Genomic DNA, 20,356 nt, shown 5'->3' on the forward strand with positions numbered 1-20,356 from the left:
TTAAATGGCTGACCACATAGGAGAACAGGACATGAAATCCAAGTGTTACAGAACTGGATATTCAAGAATCTTAAAGTAGAGCCCAAGTGACCAGCAGCAGTTTTTCTGCACACAAACTCACATGATCAACAACCCCAGTCATTCCCTCCCCCACCATCACATCTAGTTTCTACTCCTCAAACTTATCCCTATGATACTGCTTCCTCCATGCAATAAGTCACTCCCTACCACCCTAAGGCATTATTTATGCCTTACTGAGCACCACTGTGCTTGAAATGTCTCCTTTCCCCAGTGCCACTCTGCTAAGTCTTTGATACCTCACTCAGCCAATGCCCACCTCTTCTCGTGTCTCAGACAACACTTTTTTTTTTTTTTTTTTTTTTTACTCTGGGAAAAAGGAGAAGGCAGCTAAAATTACTATTTCACAGCCATCCTGTATTATTTTATTTTGTTCAGTGTGTACTTCCTATCTGCAGATTCCAAAGAAATAAATTGTTCCTCTTCATCACCAAGGCCCTCTGGTAACCCAGACTTACCCCTTCCCCAGGTTCTTGTTCCTAGTCAGATACTCATTTCCCTTTTCCTTTTCCCACCCCCTATACTGTAGAAATAAGAACTCTATCTGACCTGTAGCAATGCCTTTTTCCTGCAGCCTGTGTTCAAAAGTGGTACCACAATAAATATGGTAACTCCCTCCTTTTATAACATGAGTCTTCTCAGCCTCCAGAAGTAAAGCTGAAGATCCTCACAAACCAAAGAAAAAGAGATGAAGAAAGTTAGTAGTTTAAAGCAATAGCCATGATATGACTATTCTTTTAGCCTAAAAAGTACTCATTTTTTTCAAATATAATGGTTCAGAGCTAGCAAAAATACACATAAAATGGCTGTTGCAAAGGTAGAGTAGCAAACAGCATATAGAATAGACTCTGAGATGGCAAACTTTCAGGTAAGCAGATGGCACTAGACTTCTTTGCACGGAAATCCCCCAGCAGTTTCCACAGAGCACTACAGAACAGACTACTCTCACACAGATGTTCTGTCAACACAAGCTAAATTTCTATAACACTATTTACTAACCCAGCCTGAGTTGCTTTGCACATCCCTGAAGCAACAGTGCTGTAAATATACTACTGAAAGTCCACTTGCACTACTCAGTTTTATCCTCCTCAGGCTATAATTGTTGCTATATTGCTATATGATAAGTTGATATTTTTATATCAATGTTTAAAATCACAATAGCAGTCAATGTGCATGGCACCATAAGCCATGCACTCAAATGTACGGCACAGAACCTGAAGAGGAAGAAGAATCCTTGGGAGCTATTCATATAGGAAACTGACACTAGCTCTTCATTGCAGTGGGTCAACATCACTAGGGTTTTACTGCTTAGGCTGAACAAGTTCTAAAAATACAGGTCTCAGCAATTTCTCTTGATTTCTCTCACCACCAGAAAACAGTTATATGCAGTCCTTCGGGTCAATACAGCTTCAATGATGGTCAATTAGCATTGCTTTGGCGTGGGAGCAGCATTTTATCAGTCTGAAAGACAGATTAGCTCCTTGCACTTAGTGTTGGCAGGATCATTCCAGTTGCAATACTCCCTTGCTGCTATGTGGCAGCAGTTTAAAAAGTAGTCCTACTTCAGAGAAATCAGAAGAATTATAGAGCAATGATAGAAAAAATTAATTTTATCTCAGTCTCAGAATGTCAGTAGCTTTTAGAAGGTATTTCATCATATGTCATGAGAAAAACACAGACAGGAAAGGAACAGCAGGCAATGGTACAAAGCCTTTACTTACTTCAAGGGGAAAAAAAATATATAGGACTTATTTTATACTGTGAACCAGAAGGAATGCATAAAAGTATATCCACACTGCAGTCTCTGTCCTCTTGTAACAGTAATATTGGTTTAATTAAAATGGAAATACTCTACACAAAGTTCTCCCATACCACACCTCTGGGAGTGGTTAGACAGAGAGAACAGCAAATCTTTATACCTCTCTACTTGTCAAATCAGTCAAATCAGTAACTGAAGACAGAGCAATGGGCTATCTGGAAATAATGATGTACTGTCCAATCTTGCACTTTTCCACAGAGCAAAACTATCTCATTACTCACAAAATTCTTTAATCTTATCAATAAATCAGAGGATGAAAGACAAGTGTGTGACAAGTTATTTAGCCTTCCAAGTGCTTCCAGTAAGTTTCCACATAAAAAAATCCACCCCACTAATAAACTACATAATGATGATTCAGGAGACTGATAATTGGGTGGATCTTTTTTCCTATTAAAAAAGGGAAGAAAACCAATAGTGGGTCAGTTACTCCCCAGAACATATTTATATTTACTTATATTATATATACATATGAAATAATGCAACTCACAAAACTCAGTACATGTATATAAGTTTATTATATAGAGTAAACAAGCATGCAGTACAAGTATTGATAAACCAAAAGACTGCACTCTCTATGACCCCACAGTCCATCAAGAGCTTGGGCTCAGCTCGACCAAAAACTTAATGTTATGAGAGGACACTCTAACTGTTGTAAGTCTCAAAAGGTAAGAAAAACAGTGAAATTGCTGAGACAGTAATTTAACTCAGAAGAAAAATACTGACAAAAGACATAAGACGTTCAGGAAAAAAAAAAAAAAAAAAAAGTTGGACTACATCAACTCAACCAGATCAAAAAAAAAAAAAAAAAAATCAAACCACTCCAAGAAGGAAAGGCAGTTAGTATTTTCCTTCCATACACCTTTCACATCAGCAGGGACTCATCAGGCTGGTAAGCACATTAATCCTTAGCAAACTGCCTAACCAGTTAAGCAACCTGCACTACCTAGAAAATAATTGCTCTGTCTCTGACATGAAGAACCTCTGTGCATGCTAGAAGATGCCAAAACCTCATCCACAGCAATTCTGTATCTTTCATCCTTAAGAAATTAAGTTTTACGGAGGCTTTCATTTACTCTTGCTACTCAAAGTGAGAGTTAAGTTTCAATCATTCTTCATGTTTTAGAAGAAAATGAGGCAGTACTAGCCACCCATCACCAGACTTTTTTTTTGAGACTATGCCTTGTCTTTGTGGAAGAAAAAGGTTGAGAAGAGATGGTGATGTTGTTTTAGATGCCTCAGACCACTCAGCCATTTTGAATAGCACTTACCACATTCATAGTCCTATTTTATTGCAACTGTCAAGCATTGAACTGAAAATGGTAGGGTCAAATTGCTAAAAATAAGTGACCAATTTATAAAAAGGAAAAGTAGAACAGAAACTGGAAGTAAAATATAAGATCAGAGACTATCTACCACAAAATTTCTTTGAACAGATTGACATAAATAAAGATTTCTAACTCTCAGACAGTGTTCCATTTTAAGCATTATTGGACCCACCTGAAAGCTGGTGAGGCAAGGTTACGCCTGATGCAGTTTAAGGCAACTTGTCTCATGCTAGAGTGGAAGAACCCTACTTAGTTTGCACAGACTCCAGAATTTCTCCTTAGTAATAGAAGTAAGGTAGATGGAAAAAATGAATTTATATATCAAATAAGGGAGCATTTAAACATTTTATGCTTTCATATAATTCCTAGCTATTACAACAGTAGACAATATTACATAGCTTGCTTTTTTCCTAGGAATTCCATACTATGGACTTGGAAAGGTTCAAAATAAACTGGAGTTTCCTGGGAACCTAGGAATAGCAAGTAATTATGACTTACTCAATGTAATTATACACACCACTTTGGAACTGTGGATGGTTGCTGATTCGTTTTCTTTTTAGTGTAGGAAAGGAAGCGTCATAGGCACTTCCTGGTGTTTTTCTTCTTAAACTCCATTGCATTTTGAATTTCCTCAGGATCACCATCAGCAAATTCTAGAGTACAAGAAACTTTGAATTAAAGGACTAAGCCTGCAGTTGTGTGCTGGGAATTGATCAGGTGACTTGTGTCAGTATTTGAACCTTCCAGAACCAGTAAAGGTGGCATTTTCTTTGCAGTACTGTACATTTCTCCTGCAACTGTTCCTGCAGGTTACATTACCACTTGAAACGTCACATATTTCATTGAGCATAATCATTTAGGCATCTTGCCAAATTGACACGAATATGTCAAGCATCATTTTTCTTTGTAATAGCAGTAGACCGGATGATCTAGTCCCACTGTAGTGTGACAGCCAGATGCTATTCTGAGTAAATTACATCTAAGGAGGGGAAAAGGGCTGACAAGCAAACCACTACACAACTCCAATAGTATATCCCTCTGAATAAAATTAGTGATCAAGTGATTTACATATCTGTAATACATTAAAATCAAAATAAATGTTAAAAACCAAGCTAACCAAGGGCCTGGGGTTCACACGTAGAGTGGTAGTGAATCGCAAATTTTGTCAGTTCGGAAACAAGAACAAAAAAACCACTGGGCATTTTACTTTATAAGCCAATAAACTGTTCCCGTAGCCTACTGTGGCCAGCAAGCAGCTAGCAAATGCTGCAATGACAACACAGGACTGGGTGAAAGCCAGACAAAGATTCCAGGTTCTCTTCCACCACTGTTCTGCAGGCTTTGTTGCTCTTCACATCAAGTAAGACCAAGAATGATGAAGTGCTGTTTTCTGTTTATTTGGGGGCTTTTTTTGTTTGGGCTGTTTTTTGTTTGTCTGATTGTGCTGTTTTGGTGTTTTGATTTTTTTGGGGGGGAGGTGTGGGGAGGTGTTTTTTTTCACTTAATAAAAAAAAAAAAAAAACAACAAAAACTTCTTTCAGTTACCAATACAATTCTGAATGATTCTCATTCTGTTTGGGAATATCATGACAAAAAAAAAAAAAAAAAAAAAAACAAGTTTATAATTTGTAATAGAAGTTCTTTGTAAAAAAACTCCTGTACAACACCAGTCACCTCATTTGTCATTTGTTTGAAAGTTCACGTACAAGTATTGAAACAACATCAGTGACAATTGATCACCCACTTCACAGAACAGTTTCATATATATATATACACACATATATCAGAGATCAAGACAAAGCTTCCATAGGCATCAATCTCTCAAGATGAGAAAGGTGACAGACAGAAAACCCTCCAAAAAAGCTATGATTACCAGGGTGACAGTTACTGCAATGCAGGTAAGTTTCCTTCTATCCCTTTCATCATCCCAGGTATGAACTACTAATATAAATAGGCAAAATATTCATACTGTATGAACTTTTCACCTTACTGATCTGGACCAACTTAGTGACAGTTAGTAGATCCAACTTCACTATTTTTAAGTACTTAAAATCAGTATCTTTAACAGTGTTGATTAACTTTATCACTGTACCTGGTATGTTACTCTATTTAAATTAGTTGTTGTTAATGTAAGAGAATTGGTTAATTCTTCAACAGCAAAACTAATTTGTTTCAATTTTCCCATTTTCTGGAAAGTACCTATTTCAGAGACCATGTTAAGAAATCAAGCTGCAGCAGGGGAGGTTCAGGCTGGATATCAGGAAGAGGTTCTTTATTGAGAGGGTTGTAACACACTGGAACAAGCTGCCCATGGACACAGTTACAGCACCAAGCCTGTCAGAGTTTAAGAAGCATTTGGACTCTGCTCTTAGTCATATGGTCCGAATTTTTGGGTAGACCTGTGTGGAGCCAGGGGTTAGATTCAATGATCCTTACGGGTTCCTTCCAACTCGGGATATTCTATGATTCTATATTAATGGCTATGGACTCCACAGTCTCTGGAAGGTGAAATTATTCACAAAAAATAGAAACTTGAATTCGTTTTCCAAACATGCCCTTTGTAACATCAGAACTCCACAGTGCAGTGAGTCCACTGATTCTTCTGCTGTTTTTTTTTCTCCAGAACACTCTGCATTACAATTCAGAATTTAATACAAGTGTTACTTAATAATTTGGAGAACATTTTCCACTCAAACAGAAACCAATGACAGCAGAACAGATGCCTTTAGGAAACTAAGGATGTGTGATTATAGCACTGGGAAAACAGACACATGCTTGCATCATCTGTAATAATTAAGTTGAAAACAGCCTTTAGTACTTCCAAGATAAATCTGATTCACAAGAGATTTAAAAGGTCACCAGAAACACGGTTCTTAGTCAAACTAGTTCACATCATTTTTTTCGGGACTGATTTTTTTTTTTTTTTTTTTTTTTAAGACTTACTGAATGTTCTGTAAAATTCTGCAAATCTCTGTAAATTGCTATTAACACACTGGACTTTTCTCTACTAACATTTCTTAAGAATCCCTCATTATTTCTACCCTGAAGATTTTAACCTATGCTCTTATATTCTGATCTCCCAAAACAGCTAGAAAAGTTTGCCTGAATATAGAAGAAAAGATCAACTGGATTTATACATCAGAAAATATGACTGCAGAACATGGATTCAAGAGGATAACAAGGTTTTGAGGGGTTTGTACTGCCTGTCCCCTTTGGGAACAATGAAGTAGGGGAGACCATCTTATCAGGAAGATAATTTCTTATTCTCTCAGAAGTATTTCTCCCACTACTTTTGCCATCCCAGACAAATTCAGATTGTTGTGGGTGTTTTTTCAGGTTTTGTTTTTAAATCAAAAAGTAATTTATGATTTCATTAAGTAATAAAAGCAGCAGAAAACTTGTGGTCCAGAAAGACAGCTATATATTAATATTTTTTAAATACACTACAGAAAGAATGCAATATTATGGAACAAAAGAAGAGTCCCTAACTTCCATAGAGAAAACAATAAATAACACTTGAAATGCAATAAACTCCTAAAGATAGCAACATAACAAGAAAAATCTGTGAGGAAGTAGCACATGCTGTAAGTTATTCTTACCAGCCAGCATGGCAAATGGGATCTTCCCCATCCCACTGAAGGATTTAAGGGATATGCCACTCCTCCAACTAAGATGTTTTTCTTCCCCTTTGTGATCACATTCATTTGATCCAATAACAAGTAAAATGGATTAGTTTGATTTACCACTGACAGTCATCTGCCCGTAAGTAGCCTGACTGTAAGCTTCAGCAGTTCAAACATGTCAGCAGCTCCAGAGGAAAAAAAATAACAAATTGCTGAGAAGGAGAACACTCTGAAGCAGCTTGCCCATGCAAACTTCAAATGCTTTGCTGGCCTACAAACTGTGCTAAACCTAAATGGAGATAATTATCATCTTACAAATGCCGTCCAGGTTGCTAACAGCACACACTAAATGTGAAATTTGACATTTGTTTACTGGTGTTAATAGACACAAAGTAATCTCTTTTAAGAGCCCTCTTACAGAAAAAAAGGGAAAAAGTACTTTAATCATATGCACTCCCTTAAAGCTGCAAGTAATTCTACTTATACCATATTTAGCAGATTGCATAATTTTAAGTCAAACAAAAACCTCTAACTTGCTCCCTGCCCATTGCAAGCTTCAACAGCAACACTACAGCAAGGAGTTGGGGAAGTGTTTACAAAACCCTCTGGTGGTTTAAGGAGTGACTAACAAGTAAAAGAAAACAGAAAATATTAATGAACCTAATGCCAAATACCATATACAAGGTAATTCTCTTCATAAGTTTGTATGTTTTTTAAATGTTCAAGAACATTAAAAAAAAAAAATAAAGGCAGCAAGATAGAATCATAAATATGATTCAGTGTCTGGACAAAAATCCTGCAAGGAACAGAACTATCATTGCCCAGCATTTCACGCATTAGGGTTCTTTAGCTTTCTAGACCAACGTTTCCTCAGTAACACATCCCATCAAACCCTACTAACCCCAACCCATTAAACCCCACTAAACCCTACATATTGTGAATGGCTCAGAATTACACTGGGACAGACTGAAAAGCAGCAGATAAAGTATCGCAGAAAACTCTGGGGCTCACAGTTGTGATTCTTCCTTTCAACAACGTCCCTAACCGAGGTCTCTCTCTTTCACGCAGCAATTAGATAGGCACAAGATACAGAAATGTATTTATTTTGACAGGTTACCCTCTGCTTCTGATAAAAGTTAAAGGGGAAACAGAGGGAATGTAGAAAAGAAGAGGGTCAGCACCACAGGTGAACATATGGTACAACCATATAAACTTTGTTTGCTTAGGAGAAGAAGCAAAAAAATGCTTTAAAGAGAAGCCTCCAACTTAGAAAAGAAGGCTAATAGTCTATAGCATATCTGCTCAAAATTTTTACATTCTGAAAACCCCAGTGAACCTGGTCAGGAGCTCAAACAAACAACTCAAAGTTACCAAAAAAATCAATCTCTCATTTCTGTTTAAGATCTTCAAATAATCCCAGAAAGTTAACTGATTTAATAAAGATTTAGAGGTTCTGTATTTGAGTGAATGGATGAACCTACATGATTTGCTCTGTAGGAGAGGCTAGATCAGGCAACATAGATAATACAGGTAGAAGGAATCAAAAAGTCTACAAATTATTATATGGTAAGAACTCCACAGTTCTCAAAGCTTTGCCAAATATTTTCCAACCATGAATACACACTTAATACAGTAAGATTGTGAAATACTGTTGAATTACTAAGTTCAAAAGACAAATAGCAGAAGTCAATAGACTTCAACAGGTCAAATAAGAGGTACATAATTATACAGTAAATGCAGGTACTTTGAAAAAGTTGGTCATACAGGACATTCAGAGCCTTCACAATTCTTATTTCAACGTTTAAAAACCTCCCCCACATCTCCCTGTTTTTCCCCTTTCTTGCTTTACCATCTTTAGCTTGTTGAACACTCTTCTTCCCACAAGCAATTAGCTTACAACAGAACTCTGAATTTTAGTAATCAATTGACAACCTAGGTACTGAATTAAGACACGTTAGAGCAGTCACTTGATTCTCCAACCGGAAACAAAGGCAAAAGAACAAATCCCACAAACTATGTTGAAACACAAACACTGAGGTTCCCACTTAGCTAGTCTTTACTGTGAGAAATAACTGTCTGCGTGTCAGACCAACTTTCTCTTGATCTGCAATAGCAACAGTGCAGAAGAGTGGAGAAGAGACACTGATCATGTTTTGGACTTCATGGGTTTCTTAAAAAAGAACACGAGAAAAAAACATTTTATAACTACCTCTAAAATAAAAGTGTATGCAAATATTTTGCAAGAATTCATAAATAACTATTCAAGTAATAAAGCTTTTCTAGAGCAAGTCTAAACTGAAAATACAATACTGTAGTCCTCAAAAATTTCATGCATTGATTGCTAATATTTTTCCCCCCTTACACAAGCTAAAAGTGGTAACATACAAGAGCAAAAAAAAATTTACAATATATTTTCCCTTTTTTTGCCAGTATTAAGTGTAAATTCAAGTGTTATGAAAAAACGTATGCATACAACATATCACCAAATGTGATTATTTTTACATACATTTGTGGTAAGCAAGCAAAAATCTGCAACTCGGAACAAGCTGAGAAGGATCAGGATGTTTGTATTTACTACATGCTACTGACAAGAGCAGCAAATGGGAGAACTCTTAGGGCACAGTATGCCCACGTTGCTTACTATTGCCTATACCACTGCAAACACATCAAGTAACCCACATTTATATTAAAATTCTTCTGAGATTTTAATCTACAAAACTCCAAAGCGCTACTGCCTTCCACCCACTAGCTGGCCTAAATCCAGCAAGCAAACTTTCTGCTGTTTTCCCACGCCTAATTGTTTTCCAGTATGCAGACGAAGTATAAATCATGCAGAAAACCAACTTTTTTTCTTTTCTTTAATGGAAACGTTAAGAACTGGAGAACATGATTGGTCATCTCCTCTTCCACAGTGCAAGAAGTGCTTTGTCAAACTTGAGTACAGCAAGATAACTTAAAGAAGCACTCTACACATGATGTAGGCTGTTAAGCAGATGGGGGGAGGAGGAAGGACATCTATACAGATGGTCTGGAATTTGCATTTTGTAATTCAAAGATGGAAGTATTTCTCAGCCTACTATATAATGCACTCATTTCAGCAGAACCTTTTGAAATAAGACAAGAGGGTACTCCTCCCATAGCCCAGTACAACTTCAGAAGAATTTCTGATCAAATTTAAGAGAATGTGAGGATTCTGGAAGAAATCAAGGGAAATCAGATTTTGGTACGTCTCCAAGCACCAGCATCACTTCTCAACACTCATCACCTGAGCTGACACTCATTGGCCATACTGCAGACAGATTGTGCAGTCTGCTCTGAAAGCTCAACTTCACGCAAAGGGAAATTGGACAGAGTATGAGTTTACCCCAGAGGCTACAGCAGATTCCAAGCTTTCAGGGGAAAAAGCAAGTTATCTGAATCACCCATATACTCGTAATTGCACTAATACTCATAATTGCACTAATGAGCTGTGCATCAAGTACATGCAGGGAGGGAAGAGCAAAAGTTGGCTTTACACAGCTTCATACTTGATGGCATGGCAGAGGATGATAGGAAATATTGATCCCACTGAGCAACAGCAATTAAATTATCTCCTCTGCCCACTTCTGTGTCTTAACAGTGCACTATAGGTGGAAGCCTGTAGCTAGCAGTATCCCCCAGGTGTCAGTACTAGGTCCAGTCTTGTTCAGCTTATTCTTCTGTGACCTGGATGATGCAACAAAGCCCACCCTCAGCAAGTTTGCTGATGACACAAAACTGGGAGGAGTGGCTGACACACCAGAGGGCTGTGCTGCCATTCGGAGGGACCTGGACAGGCTAGAGAGCTGGGTGGTGAGAAACCTCACTAAGTTCAGCAAGGACAAACGCAGTGTCCTACAGCTAGGGAGGAATAACCCTAAGCACCAGTACAGGTTGGGGGCTGACCTGCTGGAAAGCAGCTCTGTGGAGAAGGACCCAGGAGTCCTGGTAGACAGCAGGGTGACTGTGAGTCTGCAATGTGCTCTTGTGGCCAAGAAGGCCAACAGCATCGTAAGGTACATTCGGAAGAGTGTTGCCGGCAGCTCAAGAGAGGTGATCCTGCCCCTCTACTCAGCCCTGGTGAGGCGACACCTGGAGAGCTGTGTTCAGTTCTGGGCTCCCCAGTACAAGAAGGACATAGAGCTACTGGTGTGAGTCCAGCAGAAGGCTACTAAGATGATGAGGGGACTGGAGCACCTCTCTTACGAGGAGAGGCTGAGAAAGCTGGGCCTGCAGAAGAGAATGCTAAGAGGGGATCTTATCAGTGTGTACAAGTACCTGAAGAGAGGGCACTGAGAGGATGGTGCCAGACTTTTTCGGTAGTGCCCAGCAACAGGACAAGAGGTGACGGGCACAAACACACACAGGAAGTTCCAGATGAATACGACAAAACACTTATTTGCTGTGAGGGTGACAGAGCAGTGGAACAGGTTGTCCTGAGAGGTTGTGGCATCTCCTTCTCAGGAAATATTCAAAAGCCACCTGGATGCCATCCTGCACAACGTGCTGTAGTGACCCTGCTTGGCAGGGGGGTTAGACCAGGTGAGCTCCACTGTGATTCTGTAATTAAGCCACGTAGACCACAGAAGATAACAGGAGTCAAAAAAAGCATATTCAGTTTTTCAAGTTTCTTTCAAATTAAGAAGAGTGGCAGGATTTAGAAGAATGAAGAAGAGAGACTGATAGGTCTTTGAAAATATTATTACTTTCACCTCCTTTAACCTGTACAGCAGTAGCAGCTACTGTCTTTAGAGGTAACCATATATTGAACAACAAAGAAAGAGTGCTTTTAAACTATTGCCATGCAGCTGCTGACATACACCTGGTCATATCAACCTGCTGAGCTTATCACTTCTGTATAATTCAGAAGCTGATATACCTTAGCCTCACAAGAACAGCGTCAAAAGCATGATTTACACTAATCTATACGAGCTTACACCCCAAGGCCAAGGTAGTTGCAGTGGTCAGTTGCATTAGTGGTAACTGCTACCAATCTTTTGAAAAGAGAGCTTGTCTTATTTTTAAGTAAGGGTGGGAATTGTGATTTGAAATAAAATAACACAGGAATTTAGCAGCTGAAGATACAGCTCTGCAAAATTCTGAAGGATTGAACTGTTGGCACAGCAATAGTCCAGAGTGCTGTTACGAAGTGGCTTTGCAACTTTGAGCTCATAAAATTATGTATTTACTGCTTCTCCAAATAATGTAGTTTTTCCGCAGAAATAATCTCAATTTTTGTCAATATAAAAAGCAGCTTACTAACACATCATTAAAAAAACAAGTCTGCTCAATGTTCTTATTGCAGGTACTCATTTTTATTAAAAACTTTCTAATAAATCAAAAAGATTACAGACTGCATTCTCACTTGTTTATATTAAATGCCAAGAAACTATAAAAATATTTTGTTTTGGTTCCAAAGCTATCTTTCAGACACAGTATGGAAGAATAAAATACCTAAAATAGTTGGAAAGAAACTGGGTAGTGAGAAACAGCTTAAGGGTTTTTTGTTTTTGTATTGTTTTGTGGGTTTTTTGTTGTTTTTTTGGTAGCAGAATATGTAGAATTTTCTTGAATAGAGCTGTCACTTCTCGCCAAACAAATGTGTGTCATTCAAGATTTAGGAGATGTGTCTTCAAAACTGTGCTTCTCTTGTTCCAGAACCTCTGCAATATCCTATTTAAAGCAGAAAGAAATCCATCTTGTAGGAACTGAAGTGGGCTTTTAAAAAGCATGCATGTGTACATATCTTCAGAAGTCCTTAACTAGTCTTTTCCACTCTCCTTCACCAAGGCAAGATTCTGATACACACCTTTCTAACATTACTAACCCACTCCCTACGTATTACCTTCTAAGAACAAATGAAGAGCTTTCCCCCAAAATATACAGCTAGAAATGACTATTGTATGGGCTTTGTGCAAGCCATTTCCCAGAGCATCAGTTGCAGCTTTATTTCAGATTTCAACCCCCTTCTTAAAAGAAAGTTGTTTTTCTTTACTTGATAGGTAAGGACACCACAATTCTTGAACAAATGCTTAAGCAATGTGAGGGAATACAGAGAAGTTTCAGAAAGAACCATTATTTGCACACCTAACACTAATGCATGGCTACATGACAGCCCTCTACCTACATCCTTGCTATATTTTGCGAGATAGAAATATGAATACCCTCCAGCAGGCTACAAAGCTCAAAAATTAAGGGATAAGGGAAAATGAACATTAAAATACTATACTCTATATAACAAGAGAGCAGTATAACAATATGGTTTGTTTCATTTTTTTTTTTTTAAGCTTTTAATATTGGTCAATAGCTGCTGTAACAGAAGAAATACTTTCCCTTAATCACTAAATAAACACACCTGCCACTTTATGATAAAGTATACTTCATATGAATGACTTTTGATACGATTTCTTCTTAAGTCTCACAACTCTTGGAAAGACAGCTTGTCAGTCCATTATCATACTTCACATCTTAGACTGCATCCTCCTTTGTGCTACAGTCCAGGTTATTTTCTCTTGATCTTTGCTTTAACTCCCAATTCTATCCAAAAAATAACACCTATGGAGTAGCTGATGCTCATCTTTGCTCCTTGATGGTAAGCTGGACAAAGTTTTTCATCCCAAACTGAGATAACAAGATATCTAGAATTCAATTTTGAAGACATTTTGCTTTCTAAGAATACTGTTGAGGTCCCTGTGACCCATGAGCAGTAACCAAGCACTGAAAATGTCAACAGGCAACTGTTCTCCTCTATGGAAAAACAGTCACTATGCCAACCCTAAACTAGCAAATACCTATTGATAATGCTATCAGGTAACAAGCCCATTAAATTACTCCAGAAATAAAGCACATAACCTTGCCTCACAATGCACATGGTGGAATTCACAGAAGTGCCTTTTTAAAAAAAAAAAAAAAAAAAAAAAAAAAAGCCTGCCTGCTTAAACTAGTTAAAGCATGCTTAGAGTTTTGTAATGGATTGCTGGACTAAAGCAACAGAAATACTTATTCTTGCTCAAATACAACCTGAAAGGTGGTCATAAAATTTGTACGTGAGAGGGACAATTTTGGACTGAAGTAAGGAGAAGTACATATTCACAACTTAGAGAGGAATTATAGAAGAGTTAACTGATGACACAGTAACCACTTCTTTTAAGGTTTATTTGGGGTCTGTTTTCGCTTATCAACCATTGGAGCTAAATGCATTTTGTTTATCTATGTGTGAAAGAAAAGCTGTATGCACTTTCGTATCACTACTGAAGCTATAGCCTCAGAAATTACACGAAGAGCAAACCTGAAAAGGACTCTCATAAGTAGGTTAATCAAGAGCATCACTTCAGAACCAGCAGTATTAAACACTTTTCTATGGCCCATCTACTAGGCAGCACAAGGTACAACAATCACAGCTGGAGTTTTGAAAATTTCTGCTGAACTCCTTTTTGTTTCATCCGACATCTATTTTAGAACCTGATTTTGACTGTTTTGTTTCATCTTCTATTTTAGAACTTGGTTTTTGACTGCATGTACCATTGTGACTGGGTGAAAAGAAGCAAGATCACAAGAGACAAAAAAAAAGACAATGAAAGATGAGAACTTCAAAGGTATATTAGAGAGCATCTAAACCTATGTCTTGAGCAACATTAACTGCACCAGCAATTAACATTGCAGACAAAAGAAGTCCTTGTTAAATATTAAGCATCTGTGCCCTTTCAGTTAGCAAGAAAGAGCTCATGATAAATGCTCCATGATATCTAACGGCAAAAACGCCATAAGGAAAAATAGAACAGTATTCAGGTAGTCTTTATAACTCACAAGATGTTAATAAAAAGAGGCAATTACATCCCTTCCTTTCAATCTAGGGCAAATAATCTTTAAATAATTCTAATATGATGTCAATAGGATACATTTCAAACTGTTCCCAAAGAACACTATCAGCATAAGTAACATTTACTTAAATTTCACCATATTATTAATAGCAATATTGAAGAGAACATATTCTATCATCCGTTGTCATCACATTTTACACATCTTTGACAGTGAAGAGAGATCTTACCCAGGCATGAAGATGTGATTTAAGCAATTAATGCATATTAGAAGCAAGTACACTGTAAAACCTTCATTTAAGTTTTTGAATCTGTTTTGAAGACAGCTTCACATGACCCAGCCTTGAACGTTTAGGGACTCGCACTGCACAAGGATTTAGGAGGCCCCAAAAAGCTACCAACATCGTTACATTAACCCTTATTGCTCTTAACTGCTGTTTTATTTCCACTTTCTTCACCCTTGCTAACACAATTACGGAAACTTAATCACTGACAACTCCAATGTCTGCAATAATATTATAGCAACTGATTTTAAGGGTCACAAAGAGTGATTAAGCCATTTACTAGTTCGACATCCCACACATCATACACTGACAGATTTCATGCTATAACCCTGAGACTCTATTAGACAAAAATCCCACAAACTATTCAGCATCAAGTCAGTGTTTTGAGTAAGCAAGGAAAAGCTATTAAAAAGATGCAGCGGTCACTTAGGCTATCTCCCCACATGCCATAATTTAATCACCCCTTATCTTCCCCCCTTCCCCCGGCTACGACTGACACTACATATTGCCTATGGTGAGAAGTAATCAATCACTGGAGGAGAGCGCAGGTTTAGCCGCCCAGTCCTCACTAGTCGGAAGGCTAGAATTAAACTCACTTTAGGAAAGAAAACATGAAGATGCATCTATGTATGGCAGCTGGAGAACAGGAGAACTCTGAAGTTAATACATATTGGAAAGACATATGATTGATGGAGAGAGTAGCAACGGCAGTATGTGAAAGACTCTTCCTTTTCTTGGCCAGATCCAAGCCCTGGAATGCCTCTGGTCTCTTAAGTGACAGTAAGCAGTTATAACTTCTACACTTGGCAAAGGAGCAAACAAAAAAAAAAACTCCTTATTTTCAGAGGTACATTTTGCTGGGGAAAGGTGGAGAACACAGAACACCCGAGGTCCCGTCCGCAGAGCTGGAAGCCCTTATGAGCGGGGTCTCTCCTTAACTCAGCCCCACTCCCCCGGGGTGCGCTGGCTGGAGCGAGCGAGCGCGATGCACCGCAGCCGTGCCGGGGACGCGGCCACCTACCTGTGCCGATGCTCATCGTGTCCTTGCCCGTGGATCAGGAAGCCTCCGAGGTTTTTGCCCCCTTTGCTGGTATCCACGTGGGGGATGAGCACATCCTCCAAACCCAGGTCAAAGCGTTTGTGCTTCGAGGAGTCGGGCAGGAAGAAGAACGCCCCGAAGCACAGCGTGATGAAGGCACTAAGGATAAGGAGCAGGATAAATTTCTCCGAGAGTCTCAAGGTAGCTCGGTGGTGCGGGAAGGACGACGTCCCCAGGTTCAGAGGGGGCAGCCTCCGCCCGGACAGCGGCAGCAGGGCGGGGGTGGTCATCCTTCCGACAGCGACCCCAACGCGGGGCGCAGCCTCACCCCCCGCCGCGGCGGCCGCCGCCACCTCTCACCCCCTGCGGAGGGCTGCCGGGGCCCGCCTCGCCTCGGCCGCCTCCCAGCCCGGCGCGGGGGCCGGCGGCGGCTTCACCATCCTCCCCGCGGGCGCCCTCTCGAAGGAGCGAGGTGAGGGCTGTGAGGGGGGGGGGGCGGGCCGCCCCAACGGCCGCCCCAACGGCTGCCCCAACGGCCGCCGCCGCTCCCCCGGGGGCTGGGGCGCAGCCGCCCCGCTGCCTCCGCGCCCCGGGGCCAGCAGGGCCCGAGCGGGCGGCTCCGGTCAGCGGCGCTCCCCGAGCTCGGCGGCGGCTCGGCTGCGGGACGGCGGCGGCGAGCGGGCTGCTGGGGGCCCGGCTTGAGGCGCGGCGTCGCTCCGCCCGCGTCCCCTGGGCCGGGCCAGGCGCGGGCTCATCCCCACCGCCCCGCTGCCAACGGCGCCGGCAACGGCCACCGCAAGCCCGCTCCGGACCCGCTCCACGGCCCGGCTGCGCCTGCGCGGAGGCGGCGGAGAGCGGAGCAGGCGCGCTGGGGAAAGTGAGGTCTCCAGGAAGCGGCTGCCAGCACGGCCCTGCCCCTCCGGCGGGAGGGGCGGGCCAGGGGCGCGGCCACAGGCAGCGTACCTGGATTACCGCCTGCAAGCGCTGAAATGTGATTGCTGTCCCCCAAAATGGTGTGCCTGACGGCCTGCACACGTGCACAAGCCCGAGTCCTTTGCAAAGGGTTTCATATAAAACAAAAAGGAAGTGTAAACTGAAGGATTGGAGAAGCGGAGAGCAGGAGCCAGGTTACAATCACAGAATAGTTACTGTTGGAACAGACCTCCGAAATCACAGTCCAACCATCCCGCTACTCCCAATGTCACACACTAAACTGTGTCCCTAAGCGCCAGGTCCAACCCTTCGTTAAACACCTCCAGGGTTGGCGACTCCACCAGATCCCTGGGCAACTCAGTCCAGCGCCTCGCTACTTCTTCTGAGAAGAAACGTCTTCTAATTTCCAACATGCGCCTTCCCTGGTGCAAGACGAGGCCATCGCTACAGTCCTATCGCTACATTCCTGGTACAATTGCAAGTCTCTGCTGAGCCTCATCTTCTCCAGAATAAATAACACCAGTTCTCTCAGCCACTCCTCATAGGACTCGTGTTTCAGGCCCTCTACCACCTTCACAGCCCTTGTCTGGACACACTCAAGGGCCACAGTGTCCTTCTTGCACTAAGTAGGAGGAGGTTGTGAAGGAGGAGGAGGAGGTGGTGGAGGAAGAGGAGCTTTCCTACCCTGATTTTGTGATTTCTGTGATTCTGTGATTCTGATTCTGTGATTCTGTGATTTGAGCACTGGCTTCTGAAAAATATAAACAGGTCCTTGCAATCTCCCTGACTTTGTGGTTGTTTTTCTTTCTGGCCGCCTTGCTCTCTGTGCCCCTGAGAACAGCATGGTGGTATCAATGACCTTGAGCCCAGAGATGTCGGGAGCAATTGCCAGGAACCAGGTGTGTAAAGGTGGCTTTTATGGAAGGGTCAGGACAGGAGCGCTGCCCACCACTCATAGTTCTAGTTCCATTTGTGACTCAGTAGGACCATACACCGTGGTTCTGTAAGGCAGCAGCTGGCTAATCCTAGCATCATCATGACTCCCCGGGATATGTTGCCTGTCCCCTGATTTGCTGGCTAGCGATTGTTAGCTGTTTTGCAACTAGTATGTCATAAACAGAGGGTGTGTCTTCTCCCTACATAAGGGCCGAAGGGTGGCAGTGGGAGGCAGAGTGTTCGGGATGGCACATGGTGCAGCAGCTGGGAGAGGGAGAGGGAGAGGGAGAGGGAGAGGGAGAGGGAGAGGGAGAGGAGGAGGAGGAGGAGGAGGAGGAGGAGGAGGAGGAGGGAGATGAGGCGGCAGAGGAGGAGGGAGAGGGGAAGGCGGAAGAGGCCGAGAAGTCAGAGTAGGAGGCAGAGGAGACAGAGGAGGAGGGAGAGGAGAAGGGAGAGGGAGAGGAGGAGGGAGAAGGAGAGGAGGGAGAAAGAGAGAAGGAGGGAGAGGGAGAGAAGGAGGAGGACGGAGAGGAGGAGAAGGAAGAGGAGGATGACAACGACAAGAAGAAGGAGGGGGAAAAGTTCGTGGACGAGAAGAAGAAGGAGGAGCTGGAGGTGGTGGCGGCAGCATAAAATGAGGAGAAAAGTAGGTGGTGGTGGGGGCAGAAGCACTGTTGGCTACGGGGGTGCTGAAGGAGGCGCCAGCAGTAGTGGCAGCAGTAAAGGAATAAGTGACAGAACAGCAGGTGGTGGAGGAGCAGGGGAAAGGGAAAAGGAGGAGAAGGAGGAGGATTAGGAGGAGGTACTCCTGGAGAAAGAGATGAAGGAATCACAGAATCATTAAGGTTGGAAGATAACTTCAAAACCATCCAGTCTATCCATCCTCCTACTGAAAATGAAAATGTTTTTAGACCTGTGGATTTGATGGCAGATAAGGCTCCCTTTCAATTGGGAATATTTCATGATTCTACATGGTGGAGGAGGATACATAGAATCATTATTGTTGGAAGAGGCCTTCCATATCATCGTACAAGGCGATGGTGGTGGAGGAGGGGGTGGTGGTGGAGGACGAATTCTTTTTAGACCAGTGTTACGAGGAGTTGGACTTGATGAACCTCATGGGTCTTCTCCAGCTGGGGATATTCCATGATACGATGTGGTAGAGGAAGATACATAGAATCATTATTGTAGGAAGAGACAGTCCAGATCATTGTTCTAGGTGGTGGTGAAGGAGAAGGAAATGGTGGTGGTGGAGGAGGAGTTTACAGAAGACATGTTTACTGTAAGTTCGACATTCTGATGCTTATGTGTCCCTTCCAAATGAGGATATTGCATAATTCTGTGTTGTGGAGCAGGATACATAGACAGATTCTTGTTGGAAGAGACCTTCCAGATCATAGGTTTAGGAGGTGGTATTGGAGGAGGTGGTGGTGGTGGAGGACGAATTGTTTTTAGACATGGGGTACTATGAGGTGGACTTCATGATCTGTATGGGTCTCCTGCAACTGGAAATATTCCATGATTCTACGTGGTGGAGGAGGATACATAGAATCATTTTTTTGGAAGAGACTTTCAAGAACATCGTTCTAGGCGGTGGTGGAGGAGGAAATGGTAATGGTAGAGGAGGAGTTGTTTTTAGACCTCTGCTAACATGAGGTTGACTTGATAATCCTTCTTTGTCCCTTCACACTGGAAATATTCCATGATTCTATGTGGTAGAGGAGGATACAAAGAATCATGATTGTTGGAAGAGACTTTCAAGATCATCGTTCTAGGCGGTGGTGGAGGAGGAGGTGGTGGTGGTGGAGGAGGAGTTTATGGAAGACGTGCTTACAGTAAGTTTGACCTTGTGATCCTTATAGGTCGCTTCCATCTATGTATATTACATGATTCTATGTGGTGCAGGAGGAAGGATAGAATCATTCTTGTTGGAAGAGACAGTCCAGATGATTGTTCTAGGCGGTGCTGGAGGAGGAGGAGGTGGTGGTGGTGGAGGAGGAATAGTTTTAGAGATGTAGTACCATGAGTTGGACTTGATGATCGTTATGTGTCCTTTACAAGTGGGGATATTCTAGGATTCTTTGTCGTGGAGGAGGATGCATGGAATCGTTCTTATTGGAAGAGACTTTCAAGATCATCGTTCTAGGCGGTGGTGGAGGAGGAGGTGGTGGTGGTGGAGGAGGAATTCTTTTTAGACCTGTATTACGAGGAGTTAGACTTGATGAATCTTATGCGTCTCCTCAAACTGCGGATATTCCATGATTCTGTGTGGTGGAGGAGGATACATAGAATCATTAATGTTGGAAGAGACTTTCAAGATCATCGTTCTAGGCGGTGGTGGAGGAGGAGGTGGTGGTTATGGAGGATGAATTGTTTTTAGACCTGTGGTACCATGATTTGGAATTGATGATCCTTAAGGGTATCTTCCAACTGGGGATATTCAATGATTCTATGTGGTGGAGGAGGATACATAGAATCATGATT

General features: G+C 41.7%; 1 protein-coding gene across 1 annotated transcript in view; it reads right to left on the reverse strand.

The window, feature by feature from the left end:
• MAN1A2 (mannosidase alpha class 1A member 2) overlaps positions 1–16,820 on the reverse strand; it is a 139,142-nt gene extending 122,322 nt beyond the window's left edge. The window contains exon 1 of the mRNA XM_084304509.1: positions 15,986–16,820. Coding sequence (XP_084160635.1) covers positions 15,986–16,293 — 308 coding nt within the window. The 5' untranslated portion in view covers positions 16,294–16,820. The remainder of the gene's footprint in view (positions 1–15,985) is intronic.
• Between the last annotated feature and the right edge of the window lie 3,536 nt (positions 16,821–20,356).

This window comes from Netta rufina (genome assembly GCF_964035555.1).
Source record: "Netta rufina genome assembly, chromosome: 1".
Classification (NCBI taxonomy): domain Eukaryota; kingdom Metazoa; phylum Chordata; class Aves; order Anseriformes; family Anatidae; genus Netta; species Netta rufina.